Genomic DNA, 21413 nt, shown 5'->3' with positions numbered 1-21413 from the left:
GAAACTTTAAAAAGAAATTAACAGTTTTTCTCCTAAGCTTTGGAAATTTGAAAACTTCTAATTAATATACTGCATCATTAAATTTAGGGTAGATGACAGTGAATTTGACATACTAAGAAATTTATGAACATCAAAGATTATTTTGAGTCATAAATTGTTTCTTGAAGTGAGATTTGATTTTGTATCTTGGCTGATTATATGACTTAAACTTGGCTTGCTAAAAAGTTAGAACTAAGAAGTTTGAAAACTAAGAAATTTCACATCTCTTTAAGGTGTACAGTTGAGATTTGTATACCTTAGTCGTGCTTCTTACTCTTTCTCTATTTAAAAATGTATTTAAAATACTAACTTAGTCTTTCTGATTCACTTACCAAAATGGAATTTTTAGTTTTGTTTTATATCTTGTTGAAAATATTATTAATTACTGTCTTGCTTTAATTTTTACTGTAACTTTTTTCAGATCTTCAACTTTCTTTCCTTGACTTTAAATCCTTGGGGAGGAAAGCTTCAACAGCTAACTAAAGAAGAGACTATTTGTAAACTATTGAGAACAGATTCTGATCAAGAAAAAGATCACATATTTAGGTAACATAGCATGTTTCTGTTCAACACAATACCTATAAATGAGTAAAAATTGTGCATGTTTTTTATTACTTATAGTAAATGTGATGACTTATTTAAAATATATATTTTAAACTTGTACGAGCATTTAAAAATATTACTTAGAAATGTCTGAATTTTAAGTGCTTTGTTCTCCAGAATTTTAGAAAAATTTGATATACATGTACTAACAGTAATGAGAATAATTTTTTACTTTAAATAAAATATCAACAATACAGTTTATTTCTAAAAGGTTCTAAGATTATATTTTTGTTAGTGTTCAAACTAGATTGCATCTTGCTCTCTAATTCTTTATAGCAGATTTCTGATTTTATAAGCTAAAAATAAAAATACATTTTTTCCCCTGAACACAGTTGTTCAGTACATGGTCACAACATTATCCTCTACATACCTACATTTAAAATAGTTAGTAAATTTTTACTTCCTGCAATTAAAGAGATGTTCACGTACAGACCTCTCACAAGGAATACAGTTGACCCTTGAACAATTCCGGGGGTTAGGGGTGCTGACCCTGCCCTTGGAAAATCTCTATCCAAGGTTCCTCCATCTCTGCTGTTCCACATCTGTGGATTCAACTAACCACGATTGTGTAGTACTATAGTATTTACTATTGAAAAAAATCCATGTGTAAGTGGACCTGCACAGTTCAAACTGTGTTGTTCAGGAGTCAATTGTATAAATATTGGCAAATATTCTCCTTCTTAGGAAAAATGAGCTTCATTTTACTATCACCATTTTCTCTGTTTACTTAAATCTTCACTCAGGAAATCTTTCTTATTCCTTTGTATAACATAGGTCTAGTGGGTAAATTTGCAAATATAGGCATACCTCAGAGATATTGGTGTTCAGTTCCAGACCACCACAATAAAGCAAATATCACAATAAAGTGAGTTACGCAAATTTAAAAGTTATGTTTACACCATACTGTAGTCTATTAAGTGTGCAATAGCATTCTGTCTACAAAAACAATGTACATATATTAACTAAAAAATACTTTATTGCTAAAAAATGGTAACCATCATCTGAGCCTTCAGCAAGTTGTAATAGCAACATCAAGAATCACCATAACAGATATAATAATGAGAAAGTTTGAAATATTTCAAGAATTACCAAAGTGTGACACAGAGACACAAAGTGAGCAGATACCGTGGAGAAATGACACCAATAGACTTGGTTGACATAGGGTTGTCACAAATCTTCAATTTGTAAAATACAATGTCTGCAGATAAAGCAATAAAGCAAAGCACAGTAAAATGATGTATGCCTGTATATTCTACATAGACTCATTCTTACTCATTCTTATTCTCATTCTCTCTCTGCATCATAAATATATATTTATTATTTGTGCACTGATAGTCTGTTCTGAAATTGACATTGCTATAAATATGTATAGTTCATATACAGCATTTGGAGATCTGGAAATATTTTTACATGGTCTTGGACTTGAACATATGACAGATTTACTGAAGGTAAGCTTTTGTTTAAGCTATGGTGAGTTATGTATGCATGTTTATTTGTTGGTTAACATAACATTAAATATTAACTCATAAGCATGCTTATGAAGGGGTGACAGATGCACTTTTCTCCATAATTTGTAGTATTGATACATCCCATTTTAAAATTACAAGCATTTTGAAAATTTATTATTATAGAAATTTACATAAATTAGAATCTGACTTTTACCCACTGCCCAAAACATCACAGAACTCCTTGTACCTCTAAGCCCTTAGTGTGTTTTTGCAGTTGCTGATCTTCCTGTATAGAATATTAGGAGAAGCATGATTTTAAACCAAACAAACCAGGTATCAGATTCTTGCTCTAATGATTATTAACTGAAATATGTCACTTAAATCTCCTTTTTTTCCATGAGGATGGTAATACCTAGTGTAGGATTGTCATAAATATTAAATTAGATCATATGCAAAGCACTGTTGTAGGTATTTTAGGCATGCATTATGGGATTTGAGCAGATGACAGTTATCAGCCATTTAGCTGATACTGCAGCAGTAAAGCACTATTTAAGACAGGCTCTTCTTAGGAACATGCACATTCGTTTAGGCAGTTTAGAATTGGGTTTCATTGTACAATCGTGAAACTTCCTATTTGAGAAATATTCAGTAAAACCAAATGTTATTAATACTATACAATTATAAATTTTAAAAATTCATAAAACAATTTCTGTCAAATTTTATAGAGCTGTTTTCTTTTTATGTAAGCAAATATAAGTTGTAATACTTTTCTTTGAATCTGGGAAACTAGCTATGTGTATATTTCTTTAGGTACTTATACATATTATTATACTCATTACTATCTACCCAGTAGTTGAAAGTTTTTAGGAGGGTAGCATATAACTGACTAACTTATATGTACAGTTGCCTCCTTCTGCTTCTACTATTTCATTTATATTGAAAGGTGGCATTTTTTTCTTTTCTACAGGAAAGGGATATAACTTTAAGACATCTTTTGACCATGAGGAAAGATGAGTTTACAAAGGTTAGTATCAGTTTCAAAAACTCCAGACATTATCTTTCATATTTTTAATATTTTGAATCCTTTTATTTTCTATTTTAAAAATCCTACAGCTGTAGACTGTGAGTGATCTTTTGCTAGGTTCCTCATTAGATATGATTATGGATAACCATATCTGAAATGTTCCATTACAATATTAAGTTGCCTTAAAAATATTTAAAGACTTACTTAAAAGCTTGTGCACAGGGCTTCCCTGGTGGCGCAGTGGTTGAGAATCTGCCTGCCAATGCAGGGAACAAGGGTTCGAGCCCTGGTCTGGGAAGATCCCACATGCCGCGGAGCAACTGGGCCCGTGAGCCACGATTACTGAGCCTGCGCGTCTGGAGCCTGTGCTCCGCAACAAGAGAGGCCGCGATAGTGAGAGGCCCGCGCACCGCGATGAAGAGTGGCCCCCGCTTGCCACAACTACAGAAACGAAGACCCAAAACAGCCAAAAATAAATAAATAAATAAATAAATTTAAAAAAAAAAAAAAAAAAAGCTTTTGCACAGCAAAGGAAACTATAAACAAAACGAAAAGACACCCCTCAGAATGGGAGAAAATATTTGCAAATGAAGCAACTGACCAAGGATTAATCTCCAAAATTTACAAGCAGCTCATGCAGCTCAATATCAAAAAAACAAACAAACCAATCCAAAAATGGGCAGAAGACCTAAACAGACATTTCTCCAAAGAAGATATACAGATTGCCAACAAACACATGAAAGAATGCTCAACATCATTAATCATTAGAGAAATGCAAATCAAAACTACAATGACGTACCAGCTCACACCAGTCAGAATGGCCATCATCAAAAAATCTACAGACAATAAATGCTGGAGAGGGTGTGGAGAAAAGGGAACCCTCTTGCACTGGTGGTGGGAATGTAAATTTATACAGCCACTATGGAGAACAGTATGGAGGTTCCTTAAAAAACTAAAAATAGAACTACCGTATGACCCAGCAATCCCACTACTGGGCATAGACCCTGAGAAAACCATAATTCAAAAAGAGTCATGTACCACAATGTTCATTGCAGCTCTATTTACAATAGCCAGGACATGGAAGCAACCTAAGTGTCCATCGACAGATGAATGGATAAAGAAGATGTGGCACATATATACAATGGAATATTACTCAGCCATAAAAAGAAACGAAATTGAGTTATTTGTAGCGAGGTGGATGGACCTAGAGTCTGTCATTCAGAGTGAAGTAAGTCAGAAAGAGAAAAACAAATACCATATGCTAACACATATATATGGAATCTAAAAAAAAAAAAAATGGCTGTGAAGAACCTAGGGGCAGGATGGGAATAAAGATGCAGACCTACTAGAGAATGGACTTGAGGACACGGGGAGGGGGAAGGGTAAGCTGGGACAAAGTGAGAGAGTGGCATGTACATATATACACTACCAAATGTAAAATAGATAGCTAGTGGGAAGCAGCCACATAGCACAGGGAGATCAGCTCAGTGCTTTGTGACCACCTAGAGGGGTGGGATAAGGAGTGTGGGAGGGAGGGAGACCCAAGAGGGAGGAGATATGGGGATATGTGTATATGTATAGCTGATTCACTTTGTTATAAAGCAGAAACTAACACACCATTGTAAAGCAGTTATACTCCAGTAAAGATGTTAAAAAAAAAAAAAGAATACTTAAAGGCTTAGAGTTGGGTTTTTTTCCTTCAGATTAGTTATGACATCTCAACTAAAACTGGTGGTTTATTTCTAAATATGAAATAGATTTGTAAAACAGTATAAAACAGGTTACTTAGAAATAAGTGGTGGTTTTTTGTACATGTGGGTATAAACGTGTTCTTCAAATATCGCCTTTTGCTAGGTTCTCAAAATGACCAAGACTTATTATTTTGCTAATGAGTATTATTAAGTAACAATTTGAAAATAGCTGTGGGAAATATCAGAGATACTTTAATAAGTAGGATACATAAAAAGGAATGATCTTCCTGTATGAGCACATTGGAAACTTGAAATCTTTAGCATCACTGAAAATCAAACCATACTACTACTTAGCTAAATCCAGGATAGAAAATTTAGTTAATACTAAAGGTAGAACATAGACAAAAAGAAGACTTAATTCTCACTTAATCAGTAATAACATTTTAAATAATATTTTGAAGGAAAAATTGTTTTACTCCGGTTTTCTGGAAAGATTATATATTAAAATCTAGTAATTGGTTTTTAGAATCCATCACAATTGTTATATAATGAAAACTGACTATAGTCACTATATATCTAAATATTTTAGTGATGTAACCTTGTCAGTCCAATTACAAGCAAACTTGTATATTTTTCAGTATGGTTTTTTTCCAATATGTATCTATTTTTTTCAAGATGTGAATTAATCAAGTAGAAAACTTCTTCAGTAATTTTGAATATTATTCAAGTATGACTACCTTATTGTACTTTAAAATCATTTCTACTTAGAATGGAATTACCAGTAGAGATCAGCAGAAAATTATGGCTGCTCTTAAAGAACTAGAGGTAGAAGAGATAAAATTTGGAGAATTACCTGAAGTGGCAAAGTTGGAAATCAGGTAAAATTAACTTACTGGTTTACATTCATACTGTTTAGAATCAGCTTTCTTTTTTAGTTGAATTTTGATAATGTCCAAGTTATTTTACTTAATACCATCATTTTGCCAGGGATATAGATAGTTCATTTTGCGATATACTGTGTTCTGAAATAGAAAGTACTTTATAAAGTCAGTTTTTACCAAGAAGCAAAACAATGCATCTTCTTAACTCACATAGAAATATTTTTGTTTTATTTTTTCATTGCATTTTGTTAAATGAGTTAATTAAAAGATCCCATGCTCTTCATAGTGTAGCTCTTACTCTCTTTAAATCATATAAATGTCAGATTGAAGATTCAAAGGGTAATATTTTTGCTTAGGGCAATAAGAAAGCATTTCTCATGTAGCTCAGCTCTATTTTCAGCCTTATTCTTTACGAAATTATGTTATCAATATATAAAGTTCATTTTCAATATTATAAACTTGTCAAACACTGATTAGTAGCAATATTAGTAATCTAAAATTTATTTTGAAAATAATGGTATTTGATTTTTTAAACATATTGTGGAACAGTAAATGATTTTTTTAGCTTTTTATTTGAAATAATTTTAGATTCACAAGAAATTGCAGAGACGTACAGAAAGGTTCTATGCACCCTTCACCCAGTGTCACCCAGTGTACCCAGTTATCTTGCATAACTATAGTACAATATCAAAACCAGAAAACTGACATTTTTCTGGTTTGTATTTGTATTTCATCAGTTATACACGTGCTCATTTGTCTGTGTGTGTATAGCTGTATGCAATTTTGTCATGTGTGTAGCTTCTCATAACCACTGCCACAATCAATATACTTAACATACCATCACCACAATGCTACCACATTACTACCCCTTCATAGCTCCCACCACCCCTCCGCCATCCCTAAAACTAGCAATCGATAATTTGTTATCCATCTTTATAATGTTATTTCATGAATGTTACATAAATGCAGTCATACAGTATGTATCCATTTTTGATTGGCTTTTTTCAGACTAATTTTCTTGAAGTTCATCCAAGTTATAGTCTATAAAATATAATACTTACAAGTGCAGTAGTATAGTGTAGCCTGCCTAACACTAACATTGCAACTATGAGAAACATTAATTAAACATAGGAATAATAAGTTTCCACACCATTTTAAAATTTAGATAAGTCTTCTAGGGGATAATTTAGATGATCCAGATTTCTTTAAAAATGTTATTGCAAAATTATTACCCCTTCTCTAACTATATCTCCTCTTAACAAGATGATCTATATTCAAAATAATGCCTCATCATTGTTTCAAAATAACATTGCATCTCTTAAATATTTAAGTACATTGTAAAGGATTTCGGTTGTGAGGACTTAAATCAGCAAACTTTGAGTCTCTTTGTTCATTTTCTTTACTTTTCTAATTTATTGCTTCTATGAAGGAATATTCTGAGTTCTACATGACTGAATTGCAAATTAAATTTTTTAATATAACTTATTTGTATGATGTCAGAGTTGCCTCTATGAATTTTCATTGTTGAGATTTAATAGACTTAAAGAATGTACAGAATCCTCAATGGTTCACTTATTAAAACTGCTGAATTTTTTAAAAAATAAAACTGGCAGACATATATTTCAGGAATTTGACCTTGTTATTAAATCACAGACTTTGTTTACATGCTGTTATGGAAAAGGTTTTACTTCCCATTTGTTCAAAGTCATTCTTTAAAGAAGAAATTAGTCATTAAGTCATAAGAAAACTAACAGCAGGAAAAGTTGAACTGATTGATTATAATCTTCTGGTAATGTGACTTCAAAAATTTCGCTACTGATTTATTTTAAGATACTTTTCTTCTATGTGTTCAGTTTTATAAAGTAGTCTGTTACAGGAACACACATGCACAGTACATTTACTTTTTTCTACAGTTAGCCTTAGTATGTTTTCAGAATTAGAGAATGTAATCCAAAAATACTAATAACCATTTCATTACTACTTTGAGATATTTTTAACACAAATATTAAGTTTCACCCATGTCTTGACATTTTCAGCAGTTTCTGCCCAGACCTTTTCTCTGAGCCTCTCTGATATCTACTTAAATGTATCAAAAGCATCTCAAAATTATGTCTACTTAGGAAATGATTTCTCCTCCAAAAAAAATCTGTATAGATGCAAATTTTCACATAAAAAATACATTGTTCACATCTACTATTTATAAATATTCTAAACTTGGAAACTCTGAATATTTAACTTAAGGTGAATGGTTGGATTATATTACATCAGTATAATTATTTTATTCTGTCGTTTAAATTATTTTGAGACTTAATGTCATGGAAAAATACTCATAATAATATAAAAGGCAAATATAAAACGGAGTGTGAGGTATAATGCCAGTTGTATATATGCATATGAAAAATACTAGAAGAAAATGTGTACTATAAGAAAATATTCTGTAAGAAAATAGTACCAGTCATTATCTTTGGGTGATAAAAGTATTGGTAATTTTAGTTTTTCCAGATAGTCTACAGTGAGCACATAGTACTTCTGTTTGGAGTACCTTTATTTAAAGTATAAATTTTATCCTAATACTTAACTTCACATTTTTAAAATATGGCCTGTTGTTTCAGTCAACTTACACTTTGTTGTGCTGCAGTAACAAATAACTTCTAAATCTAAATGACTTACAGAAACAAAGTTTATTTCTTGATCGCCTATATCATGGATCAGCTGCAGTGAATCTCCTCCTTATTCTGAAAACAGGCTGGAGAAATAGCCCCACCTCGGACTGTTCAAAAGTTACATAATCACTTCCAGTCATATTTTATTTGCCAAAGCAAGTCATATGGCCAAGCCTCTTGTCTTTGGGGCATGAAGTGTAATCCTCTGGCAGAGAGAGGCCTGGTAGTATTTGGCTCAGTAGAAAAGACATGACAATTTGATCAAATAATATAGTCTACCATACCTATGCCATATTTGCTTATTTTGAAATCCTTAAATAAGTACAAAATTATCAGGGCTGCCATGTAAAGGTATGTAGGTTGTACAGCTCTGGGGTGGGGGCTGGGCAGCCAGTCACACAGTGTATGATGAAAGGCACACTTTTGAGTTGTGTTTTTTATAACTTGCCTATCCATATTCAGTGGCCCTGAAAATTATACATCACAAGAAAGGTATATATTTTCCTTTCATCCATTAAGACTAGTTAATTTTGTTAATAATAGTATTTGTTTAATCGAACTGAGTTGTTAACTTAGTCTTCCTTGAGAATAAGAGCTTATAAGTTTATATTCCACATATATATGTGTGCTTTGACTATCTAGAATAATATACCTGCTGTCATTTTGAATGACAGTTCTCAATGGACCTTAATTTCCTTAAGAATCATTACATTAAAAATATATAGGGCATTAATGAATTACTCATTCAAGTACTTATTCTTTCATTGATAATAAATAAAATTTGAGTAAAGAGCACTAAAATATAAGTTTTAAGTATACCTTATATAAACACTACATGGAAACAGAAAAATTAATACAAGTAATGACTGCTGTTGTTTCGACAGAAAAATATGTTCAAGTTCTGTTCTTTCTCGAGCAAAGAGCAGAAAGAAAATGTAATAAAGAAGAATTATATTTATTTGGAAATGTTTTTATAAATACCACTTTTGCTAGATAGAACAAGAGCTTATCTAAATTTTTTTATTTCAATTTGCTTTTATAAAGTAGTCATCAGATACTTTTCATAGTTGGTGACTTGATTATATATATTATATTTGTAAAGTTTAAAGTCTTTATTTTGTATAAACTGTTCATTTTTCAATCTAATAGCTAAGAAAAAAGATTTCTTTTAAATTAAAATACTATATAAAAGTCATGTCTTAGAGAAAAGTTTGCTGTTAAGTTTCATTAGAGGTTGTCCTTGCTTGCTTTTTATAACCTTTCCTCCTAGAAACAGCATGAAAGAAACTTTGTACCGTGTATAGTCAAAACTTCTACCTATAAGAATTTCATTTGGACTCAGAAGTAGCTTTTGGTCCCATTGTATTAGTTTTTGTGTGAATTTTTATCATAATAGATACTGCTAAATAACTCTCCAGAAAGGTCATCTCACAAATTTGTGAACTCTTGATACTAATGATCTACCTAATTTTTGTCATTCCACTAGAATATAACGTCTTATTTTAATCCCATGTTTATTATCCATTTAAAATTTTCTTTTTTCTTTTCCTCTGAGTTACCTATTCTTATCCTTGGTCCCCTTTTCTATTTGGCTGTGTTAGTTTCTTTGTAGCTTTCACAATAAATTGGCTTCTGTCTTTGAAACTAATCTAGTCATCAGTATCTCTTCATTGTCGGAATCACTGGACTAATCCTAATTATTTAACATGCTTGACTTTTTTCCTCCATCTTGAATCTATTCCCTTCATTACCTTTCATAACAGACCTTAACTCCTGATTTTCTTTTTCTCAGGCTACTTTTCCTCTGATAGCTTTTTTCTTCTACCCCTATCAACTCTCCCCTCTTCACAATATGTATCTTTTTTCTTTGTGGTCCTCTCCATGACCATTGTTTTGATTTCTACTGGTGACCAAAATTATAGACATTTCTAATACTTCTGTGGTTTGTGCCTATACTCACAATTGAAGGAAAGACTGAAATTCTCTTAGAGGTTAGTGAAAATGAAGATGTAATTTTTCCCCATGTAAGTTCACCAACTCCCCGAATTCTGTGTAGCCTCATGAGGCTGTGGACACCAGGATAAGTACCTACAAGACTGCCATTTTCTACTACTTACTGGTCATTGCCACCTACATGTCTCATATCATTGCCATCATCATCATTATTAAGTTTGTTTAAATGCCATATATGTACTAGACAAAATGCTAGGTGCTTTTCATATGTTATCTCCTTCAGTCCTCCTGACACTCCTGTTACCTCAGTTCTAGAGATACGGAAATATTTGGCTGAAGATTAGGTTTGCCCAAGATCATAAAGCTGTGGAAGCTGAATTCAGACTCAGGTCTTCCTGACACTAGAGTCTGTGTTCTTAATTATTATGCTGTATTGCTTTCCCTTCACCCCACTTCTTTCTCCTCCACCCACCCCCAAATTCACTTCCCTGCTTGGTAGTGCCATCTTCCACTGAAACCAAAGAACTTAGAATAACCCTAGACCTTTCCTTTTCTTTTACGTGCAATCCATCACCAACTTTTTCAGTTTATTCTCCTAAACATTTCTTAAACTAGTCTCCTAATTATTCTATTTCCACTTTTTGTTTTCCTTTAATCCACACCACTCCCCAAATAAACTTTCTCATACGAAAATCTGATTTTCTACTTTCCTGTTTAAAATTCTTTAGTAACTGTACATTATCCAAAAGGTAATATTCCATTCCTTAGCATGTCACAAAAGTTCCTTAAACAAGTGATCCCGTACAGCCTCTTTTCTTACGACTTTCCCATAATTGTGCTTTAGTTATACCTTGGAGACCTCCTACCCCTGTTCTTTCGCACCTGCTATTCTCTCTGTCCAGAATCTCTTTTCTTCCTTACCTACTTGACAAACTTATTTTTAAGCTCCAGACTCAGTTCAAGTATGAACTCTATGAAGCATAACTAAATCCCTATTCCCATTATACTAGGTTCATTATGTCTGAGTTTTAGATGTCTCAACTATAAACTACTGTTAATAACATCTACCTTACAGGAGTTGTTGGGAAGAATTTAAAAAATAATAAATGTAAAATAACTAGTGCAGTGCCTTCGCATAATAGACATTCAAATATTGGCACTTTTATGTTCCTTCTTCATATGTCTCTGTGAATAACAATGTTATAATTCTATGTCTGCTTCTCATCCTGAACTTGGAGATCCTCAAGATTGGACGCTTGGTTTTCTTTGTATGCTCAAAGTCTATTTCACTTGCTAATACAAATTAACTATTCTACAAATATTTTTTTAAAGAATCTAATAAATGTTATGACTAGACATTGAATAACTAGCCAAGTAAAATGGAGTAAATTGTTCATATTAGTGATTCCTTTTTATTTCCTCTCTTTAGTGGTGATGAGTTCCTCAGCTTTCTTCTGAAATTAAACAAACAGTGTGGCCATTTAATAACAGCTGTACAGAACATTATTACTGAGTTGCCTGTAAATTCTCAGAAGGTATTCTACAAAAGTTATTAAATGAAGAAAAGTATGAATGCTGGAGAACATTCCAGATAAGTTAATGATAACTCAATAAACTGTAATGATCTGGTAAAACTATATCTTCTGTAAAATCACCTAAGATCTAAATAAGTCAACTTATTTAATATTACTTTTTTATACTAATTAATTGAAAAACTTTGTGTTCTAGCCCTCAAGAAAAGGAAAATGAGTCAGACCAAAAGTTAAACTGATCTGTGTATTGAACTTACCATTTGTTCTTAAAGGGAATTTAATTGTTTAAAATATAAAGTGACAGGAGAACCAAGTGAAAGCTGAAACAAAACAGTGTGTTGAGTGTTATTAAAAACCATATCAATATAAGGATTTTTTAATGAAGGAAATTTTAAATAGAGAAAGTGTAAGTGATCTGTAAAAGCAAACTTGTTTTGTAAAGTTTTTCATGTGATTTGGTTTTAGCTATTTGTATACAGTGAAAAATATTTAATGCACTTGTTTTCCTATGATTTTTGTATAACACTAATATGGGAATTATGTCATTCTTAAAACCTTCATGACTTTATTCACCATAAATATTTTTATTACTAATATTAGTCTCCATAGTGATATATATGTATATTTAATAAATGCATTCAGGAAACTGATTTGACTATTTATATAAAAATACTGAGTTCTTTTGGTGTCAGGATTTATCCTGAATAAAAAAATGCTTTTCAGTTATATAATTTAATTTAATGTTTGATAATGTTGTATACTTTTTGTGGATATAAAGTTGTGAAAAGTTGCTTTCCATTCTTTAAAATGTAACTTTTGAAAATATTAACAGATAGTACTAGAATGGGCTTCTCCCCGGAATTTTACTTCAGTTTGTGAAGAACTGGTTAGTAATGTTGAAGACTTGAGTGAAGAGGTCTGCAAACTAAAAGACTTAATTCAGAAGGTATTTAAATATTTAAAATTAAAAAGGGGGAAGATTATTTACAGCATAATATGTTAGACAATGAAGCAGTTCTGACAAGAGCAACTTAAGCTCCCACTAGACAGGTGGAGAAAGGACAGTTTCCAAAGGAAGAAATATGCATAGGAAACAAACTTTGTTGGTCATTAATGAAATGCATACTGAAAGAACAGTGATGTATCATTTTCATCCTATAAATTAGCAGGGAATGTATTACCCTACCCATCACTGGTTATATTCACCAAACTAGTATTTTCATGTGAGACTGATGTCTAAACCACTTTCAAAAACAGTTTGGCAAGGACCATAAAAATATTTGTATCTTTAATAGTACTAGTTTAATGATTCCAAAATTCTATGTACGTAAATGTCCTATACGAGAATGATTTAATAAATTATGGTATAACCGTTTCTTGTAATGATATGCAGCCAGTTGAAAAAATATAATGAAAAGTATATATCAACTTGTTAAAGATAAGAAGTTCTATTTCTAATTTTTATTTACATATATAAATGTGAATATAAAAAAACTACCAAAAATGAAATGTGATTAGCTCTGTTAATGAGGTAGGGTTGTGGATAAAATATTCCTTCTATTTTCTAGACTTTTTTTTTTTTTTTTTTTTTTTGGCTGCATTGGGTCTTCGTTGGGGCACACGGGCTTTCTTTAGTTGTGACGAGCGGGGGCTACTCTTCGTTGTGGTGCGCGGGCTTCTCATTGTGGTGGCTTCTCTTGTTGCGGAGCACGGGCTCTAGGTGCGTGGGCTTCAATAGTTGTGGCACACAGATTTAGTTGCTCTGCATCATGTGGGATCTTCCCAGACCAGGGCTCGAACCTGTGTCCCCTGCATTGGCAGGTGGATTCTTAACCAATGCACCACCAGGGAAGCCCCGTCTAGACTTTTTATAGTATCTTTTATAATTTAACTTTTTAAAAGAGTATGGGCTTTTTTGGTTCTTGTTCCTATACTCATATAGAAGTATGTATTTGGTTTAAGGACAGGTGATTTTTTCCCCCTTCAAGAAAACTGGCTATAACAAAATCTAAGCTGCTAAAATAGAGAACTCTGTTGAAGGTAGATAATAAAGGGCAACACTTTCACTTGACTAAAGAACTCATTTATGAGTCTCCACGTCTAATAAATATATTTGATATCGATAAAGTTTTTGTGAAATATCTGATGTGAACATTATGTGTTAAATTTTTATAGCATCAACCCATATGTCATTTAATATTTTCATTAGTATTTTATCAAAAAAGTTATTTTCTTCAAAATAAACTTTATACATGTTCCAGGTAGTTTGTCATTCTAGCTATTAACATATGTTCAGTCAAAAGGAGTCTTTTTTAAAAATGAGCAGAAAATTGTGAAGCAAATTCTACAAAATTATAGGGGGATAAAGACATTTAAAATAGGGCAAATGAGCAATATATTTCACATTTTTTGTAGATGATAACTCCCTTCCAGAGAAAGGCATCTTAGAAGTTGTATTATATCTCTGACATTTATTCATTCAACAAACCTAAGAGTGCCTCCTGTATGTCAGGCAACTGTGCTACACATCAGTTTCCTAATTATTCTCTCTACTTCCACTTTGTGTTCCTTTAATACACACCACTCCCCAAATGAACTTTCTCATGCAAAAATATGATTTTATACTTTCTGAACTTGCTGACAACATGAAAATTATAGCACCATTCATCTTCACTATATCCATCATCTAGAAGAATTGAAGGGAAATGGTATTGATTTTACTTATTAGCATGGTGTTTTTCATGGGGATGCAAGAGAAATTTGGAAGGATTTGTGTAAAGATACTTCCTGCAAAGCATCAACCTTTAATGTTTAGTGTAAGAAATTCCCTAAGACATCTTTGTCTCAGGATTGATAATTATTTGTTTTCTCCAAGATGAACTAAAAACATTTGGGGAGGTGGGGTGGAGGATTAAGATGAAATTAGAGAGAACACCCAGATTTTTCTTAAAGGGATGAAATTAAGAAACACTGCTTTCGGAGTGTAACTTTGACTCGAAAACATGAACAATTCAATCAGGTACCATAATATTTATTTTAATAAAGTATACCTATAGAGAAAAATTTCAGCTTTCTTTAGCTAAATGGAAGATTGTTTTTCTTTGGTCTTTTCTACCTTGAATCTATATATTTCTATGTAAAGACTGGCCTTGAAAACATATTTATTGGTTCGTAATAACAGCAGATATAGTTCTTTGGGCAGGAACGTCTTAATTTTGCAGCAAGCCTGTGCATTGGGTTTTCTTTGGATTAGTCTTAAACAAGTAATAATCACCAAATAAGATTTTATTTAGAGAACTATGAGGCTTCCAGATTTGGGAGTATGGTATCATGCCTGTTAAGCTTATGATATTTTAGAGTTTACCAATAATAACAGAAGGGATTTTTTAAAAGAAACATATGAGCTATCATAGATAAGTATATGGAGGTAACAAAGAAAGAGGGTGGGAGAGGTCAAGGCCAGACTCTAACACCACATCATTCTCTTTCAAACCAACACACTGACAGGCTCCTGTCAGAAAGGGTCATTCTAAGTAATTGGTTAATAAAAGGAATGACTGTCTCAGGATTCAGTAAATGGAGCATCAGTGTCAAAAAGGAATCTGTTGCTGAATGAAGCCATTTGGAAGTTAGACCAAGAATACAGTATTAATGAGATTGGCATTGAAGTCCATCTTCTACTATAAATTTGAAATTAATTTTGCAGGGTTTTTTAATTAAATATTTACACTGTAGATTTGAGAAGTAGTTATTTTTGCTAATGTTGAAAGTATGTCACCACTCCAGCACAGGATGTTTCTAGTAAATATCACTCTGTAAATGTGCCTGATTCTTTTTATCTTTCAAGGATCTTTTGGTTTCTGCTCGTTCTCCCTCTTCTGCCTCTCCCCAGCAACTATCTCCTTCCTCTCCCTCCCTCCTCCCCCCCCCCACTCTCACACACACACACACACACACACACACACACACACGAGTTGAGAGGCCTTCTTTAGCAAGAAAGTTCTATGTATAGGAATTTAGAAACTGACTGGGTCATGTACTTTCATTGTTGAGAAGTGCAAAAAGAACTACTGAAATTTTTGTTAACATTTGTTCCTGCAAATATATTTAAATAAAGGATTATACTTCTAGTGTTAGCATTGAATCTTCTAGTTTTTGTTGAATTTCATGTACTGTAGGTATGCCATAACAATACTTTTTTTTATAAGGTTCACTTTTTTTGTAAGAAATCAGTTGATATTTAATACAAAGGAAACAACGACTCTCGTTCCTTATAGGTAGAAATAGAAACTTTAACATTAAAGGAACTTTATCTCCTGACATAAAAACATGTTTTTAAATGTAATAATCTATAGAAGCATTTATTTTTAATGTAAAACTAATAATCTACTACAGTGGGATCCTGGTTGAAAGAAAGACTGTCTTTTAAGATTTTGAATCTTTACTTTAAATCTTCCACGGGAATCTTGCATTTAGGCTACATCTAAATCAAGTGATTAACATGGATGTTTTGATATTTTTTAAAATCAAAGATATTTTTATTTTCACTGTACTGCACATTAACTTTTTCCTTTTTCCCCATTCTAAACATTAGTTGCAAAATGAACGAGAAAATGATCCAACTCGTATACCGTTAATGGAAGAAGTATCTACATGGAATAGTAGAATTTTGAAGAGGACGGCTATTACAGTATGCGGATTCGGGTTTCTTCTTTTCATTTGCAAGCTAACTTTTCAGAGAAAATAACCCTAATATTTGTTTTGAGTAATTATGTATATCTTACTCAAATTACCTAAAAATGTTGCTTTTAACTGTTTGTGGCACAGTATAACTACATTCTTTGCCAACACTCCATAGGAAAAATTATGATAGCTTACTGCAGAATGTTTTTCTTTAGAAAGTGTTTTGTCAGTTTGAGTTGACAATATAATTTGTTATATTTTTATGTTAACTTTGATCAAGCAGTAAATTATAAGTGATTCTTAAGTTTCATCCTATCCTATGACTCTAATAAATCACATTTAAAATAAATAAAAGTTTTATCTAATATTCTGACATTTATAAAAGTGTGTTCATTTGTCACAGTGAATCTTACACTATCTGTAAAGTGTTCATAAATCAGTAGCTTTCTTTTAGTTCTTATTTTTCCCATTATTATGTAATAAGGAATTTCTTACTTTTTATAGTTATAATATCATTATAAGGAAATTATTAACTTGAGAGTAGTTTAGAGAATGCAAAATATAAAGATAAAATGTAAAATTTTGGGGCTTCCCTGGTGGCGCAGTGGTTGAGAATCTGCCTGCTAATGCAGGGGACACGGGTTTGAACCCTGGGCTGGGAAGATCCCACATGCCGCGGAGCAGCTGGGCCCGTGAGCCACAATTACTGAGCCTGCGCATCTGGAGCCTGTGCTCCGCAACAGGAGAGGCCACGATAGTGAGAGGCCCGCGCACCGCGATGAAGAGTGGCCCCCGCTTGCCACAACTAGAGGGAGCCCTCACACAGAAACGAAGACCCAACACAGCCAAAAAATAAATAAATAAATAAATAATAATTAAAGGTGCTAATAATTTTTAAAAAAAAGTACAATTTTTGAATTATGGATTAAAACCTAGGAAAAATATTTTAAATGTAAATTTTAAAAAGCAGAAAATTCAGAGAGTAGTGTGGAAAGCCTAAAGCACATTAGAATTTTTTATGTAATATACTTTTGGGAACTTATGACATGTAGTATGTGTAACATTCTTGAGGATGGTATGAAAGTGAATGGCATTTGGCGTATAATTTCTTATACCAATCTAAAGTAATGCACGATTTCTTTGTGGGTTTTTTTTTTTTCAAAATCAAAATAACGATATTCAGATTTTAAAAGTGTGGGTAATAAAAAGGCAGGCCTAATTTAGCAGGCAATATAGTAGTTAAATCTTGCTTGACTTAGTACCATACTTAGAACAGATGCAGTTGATCTAAAACTGGGATAACAGTGGTTTTAGCAGTGCTCTTTTTGACTGTCTCTTTCTAATCTCTCCCATAGGCTGTCTGCCTCATTTGGTATTACACCCAACCCTTAGGCTCCACTAATTACTGGTTGATTGCTCTACTGTTTTTTTTTTGTAAATTTATTTATTTATTTTGGCTGTGTTGGGTCTTCGTTTCTGTGCGAGGGCTTTCTCTAGTTGCGGCAAGCGGGGGCCACTCTTCATCACGGTGCGCGGGCCTCTCACTATCGCGGCCTCTCCTGTTGTGGAGCACAGGCTCCAGACGCGCAGGCTCAGCAGTCGTGGCTCACGGGCCCAGCCGCTCTGCGGCATGTGGGATCCTCCCAGACCAGGGCTCGAACCCGTGTCCCCTGCACCGGCAGGCGGACTCTCAACCGCTGCACCACCAGGGAAGCCCTGCTCTACTGTTTTGACATGCCCTGGGGCATGAATTGCTCAGCAGTCTGATAGAATTAAATTTGGACGGGTAATTTTTGAGGCCAGATTTTGAGGCTTATTCTGATCAGGGAAGGGTCCTTCTCAGCTGTCTCTTGCCCTGGTTCTCTCTGGTGAACTAGCTGGCCTACAGTTTAGCTTCTTGCTCCTAATTAAGAGGCGCTGTTGTCTTCAGGAGTGCCCTTAGGCTTGATTTTCTCCACATTCTCTTTCAAATGAAGTCAGTTCCTTTGGGGAGAACTTTAAAACTCTCTTTCTTGTGGACTGCTTCTCCCCCCTGGACAAAATCTCTGAGCCACTCCTCTGAGTGCTGGGTGGGGCAGTAGCCTCTGGTCTTCTGCGTTTGCTTCTTACAGTTCTGCCCTATAAGTGAGCTGGCAAAAGGAAGATGGCGGCCTTAGTGTTCTGGTCTGCCATTCCTGGGTAGAGTTCTCATCCTGTGAGGCTCGACGGAAGGAGAGAGCCCTCTACCTCTCAGCCACACTCATCAGAATTTAGCTGCTCAAGCTTGGAGTTGGAGGGCATTAGAAAAGCTGGAGGATTGCCCTTCAGATGAGATATGATAACTCTTATTTGGGAGCTGAGGGGAGAGGGAGCCCCATCTTCTTGGCCACATCCACCCAGAGTGTAGCTTTTGCTAAGCTGAGATGACTTGGGGTTGCCAGGAGGCAGGTGGTAAGGGAGAGATTGGATCAGTGGCTCAGTGTTCTTACTGAGTTTTAGTAGGTTTTCTTGAATAAATCTTTTTTCACTTGTTCTGAGCCCTTAGGACTCTGCAAGGACTTTAAATAAAGGTTGTATGTTTATAGCTTTCTAGTCTAACTTTGCTTGTTTCTTTGGGGTGTATGTCTATGCTGCTCTTCACACTTCCATCCTGGCAGTGAAACTCCTAAACTGGTATTTCTAGGGTATCTGCCAAGTCCTTTAATATAGCAGATACCCTAGAAATATGGCCCAGAACAGTGTGAAAGAATTTTTTTTTAAGCCAGAAACATTAGCTAAATACTTCTCACGTAAGCTTTACCTAGCTCTAGGGTAATATCATAGGATGCTGAAAATTCTAAGGGCACCTAAAGAGCACTTCTGTTGGAAGCAAAAGGGAAAGACCACCTTGGTTTGACCAGGATACATTAGGACTAGATAAATGATGGGCAGAGCAAGACTACACTCTCAATTTTGAAATTAAAAATTGAAATTAAAAATCCTGCAGAAGGTATTTAAGCTAATACCTAATCTAAAGTAATTATATGTATTAAATATGGGAAACAGGATATGTAAAAGTATAAAGAAACCAGCTACAATTGCAAGCCCCAGAATTGAAACTGAGTTGATTTTTTAATGGGACTTTTTACACTGCCAGCCTTTTTTGATCTTAACATTATGCAGAAGTTAATCTTTAAGAACACAGGTAACCACGATGACTTCTGTTTTGTACTCCAGGTCACTCTGTCACTGCTTCATAAATAATCGTTTGTAGCTCTGGGGGGGTGGACATAGGGTGGGGTTCTTTCTGGCACTTCAACTAGTGAGTAATACGTTTATTTCAAGTGCCAATAAAAACGTTATACTGGACGTACGTGACACATTTGTTCGTTATTAGAGGAACTAATTCAAAACTATTTGAGTGACGTTCTGTTATATTCCTCTATCTGTAAATTCAGATTATCTTATCAATATTCTAAACAAAATGAACAAATTTTTATACTGCATAACAATCTTGGAGAGAGAGTAAATAAAATGACATTTTCAGAAGTGTCACCATCTCTGGACTTATCTCTGTAAGGCAGTATTATTCACGTTTCTCTTCCCAACTGATCTTTCATAATTGTTTCCATGAATTTTCTTCCTTCCTGGAATCTTTCTAACACTTTAATCTTCTGTATTTTCTTTCCTTTTGAAGTCCATGTCTACTGTGACATGCTCCCTCTTCCCTCTCAACCCCTAACCTTCACTTTTCTGTTGACAGATAAAGCAGAAGGTAGCCCAGGTTCCTAGCACTGTCACATTATTTTGTACATTCTCCGAGTCTTGGTTTCCTCATCTGTGAAATAGATTCTAAAGACTAAATGAATCAGAGCAATGCCTCCTTGTTAATAGGTCCAATTTGGAGTTCTGAAATTAGAACTAAATCTTAGGGGCTTTATGTAAGAGAATCAATGCTTCCTAGACGAAGTGAACCCCTCATAAGTGGTTTTGCTTTTTGAGCTCACATCCAGAGATCTGATATGAGAATTGATCTTAACATTTGGTTGTTGCCAATATTTTATAATATTTTGGGGAAAATTACTAGTAATTACATTTCAATTCATTAAATAATTACTGAGTGCTTAGTATGTGTAAAACAATACACCCATACATTACATATTTTATATGAGATCAGAAAACCTAAATATGTTTGCTATTATTAAGAGAGACATTGAGGTTACTGTTTTTTTGTTTTTTTGTTTTTTTTTAATGACTATTATGATTGTTCAACTCAGTTAAATGATCTGCTGACCAATGTTTTGGGGTTTTTTTGTTTTTTTTTTTTAATTAATTTGTTTTATTTTTGGCTGTGTTGGGTCCTCGTTTCTGTGCGAGGGCTTTCTCTAGTTGTGGCAAGCGGGGGCCACTCTTCATCGCGATGTGCGGGCCTCTCACTATCGCGGCCTCTCTTGTTGCGGAGCACAGGCTCCAGACGCGCAGGCTCAGTAATTGTGGCTCACGGGCCCAGCTGCTCCGCGGCATGTGGGATCTTCCCAGCCCAGGGCTCGAACCCGTGTCCCCTGCATTAGCAGGCAGATTCTCAACCACTGCGCCACCAGGGAAGCCCCGTTACTGTTGTTTTATGGATGTTTTACAAACCCACTTTGTAAAACTGTTTCATAGGAAAGGGTGTGGTTGAGCGTTTTGTTTTGTTTTAAATTTCCACAGTTGAGAATGTGGTGTGATAAGACTTATCTTTCCTTATGGGAGAAGGGCTCAACCTCAATCAATGCCTTCCTACAAAAAAACAGCTACAGAGGGAAAATCGGTGAAGTCCCAGCATGTGAAATCTTTTAGAAGAGATTTAGACTAGATTTAAAGTAAGTTTCTATTCATTGTGGATTCAAGGTACATTAGTGCTAAACCAATTTTTGGAGTTGCATATGTACAATTTCC

General features: G+C 34.0%; 1 protein-coding gene across 1 annotated transcript in view; it reads left to right on the top strand.

Annotated features, from left to right (window-relative positions):
• ASZ1 (ankyrin repeat, SAM and basic leucine zipper domain containing 1) overlaps positions 1-16581 on the top strand; it is a 79377-nt gene extending 62796 nt beyond the window's left edge. Inside the window, exons 7-13 of the mRNA XM_061197973.1 lie at positions 461-585; positions 2015-2090; positions 3058-3114; positions 5574-5683; positions 11732-11837; positions 12667-12780; positions 16429-16581. Coding sequence (XP_061053956.1) covers positions 461-585; positions 2015-2090; positions 3058-3114; positions 5574-5683; positions 11732-11837; positions 12667-12780; positions 16429-16581 — 741 coding nt within the window. The remainder of the gene's footprint in view (positions 1-460; positions 586-2014; positions 2091-3057; positions 3115-5573; positions 5684-11731; positions 11838-12666; positions 12781-16428) is intronic.
• Positions 16582-21413: the final 4832 nt, after the last annotated feature.

The sequence above is a fragment of the Eubalaena glacialis genome, chromosome 8, assembly GCF_028564815.1.
Source record: "Eubalaena glacialis isolate mEubGla1 chromosome 8, mEubGla1.1.hap2.+ XY, whole genome shotgun sequence".
Taxonomy (NCBI): Eukaryota; Metazoa; Chordata; class Mammalia; order Artiodactyla; family Balaenidae; genus Eubalaena; species Eubalaena glacialis.
This window is presented reverse-complemented; position numbering and strand designations above follow the sequence as displayed.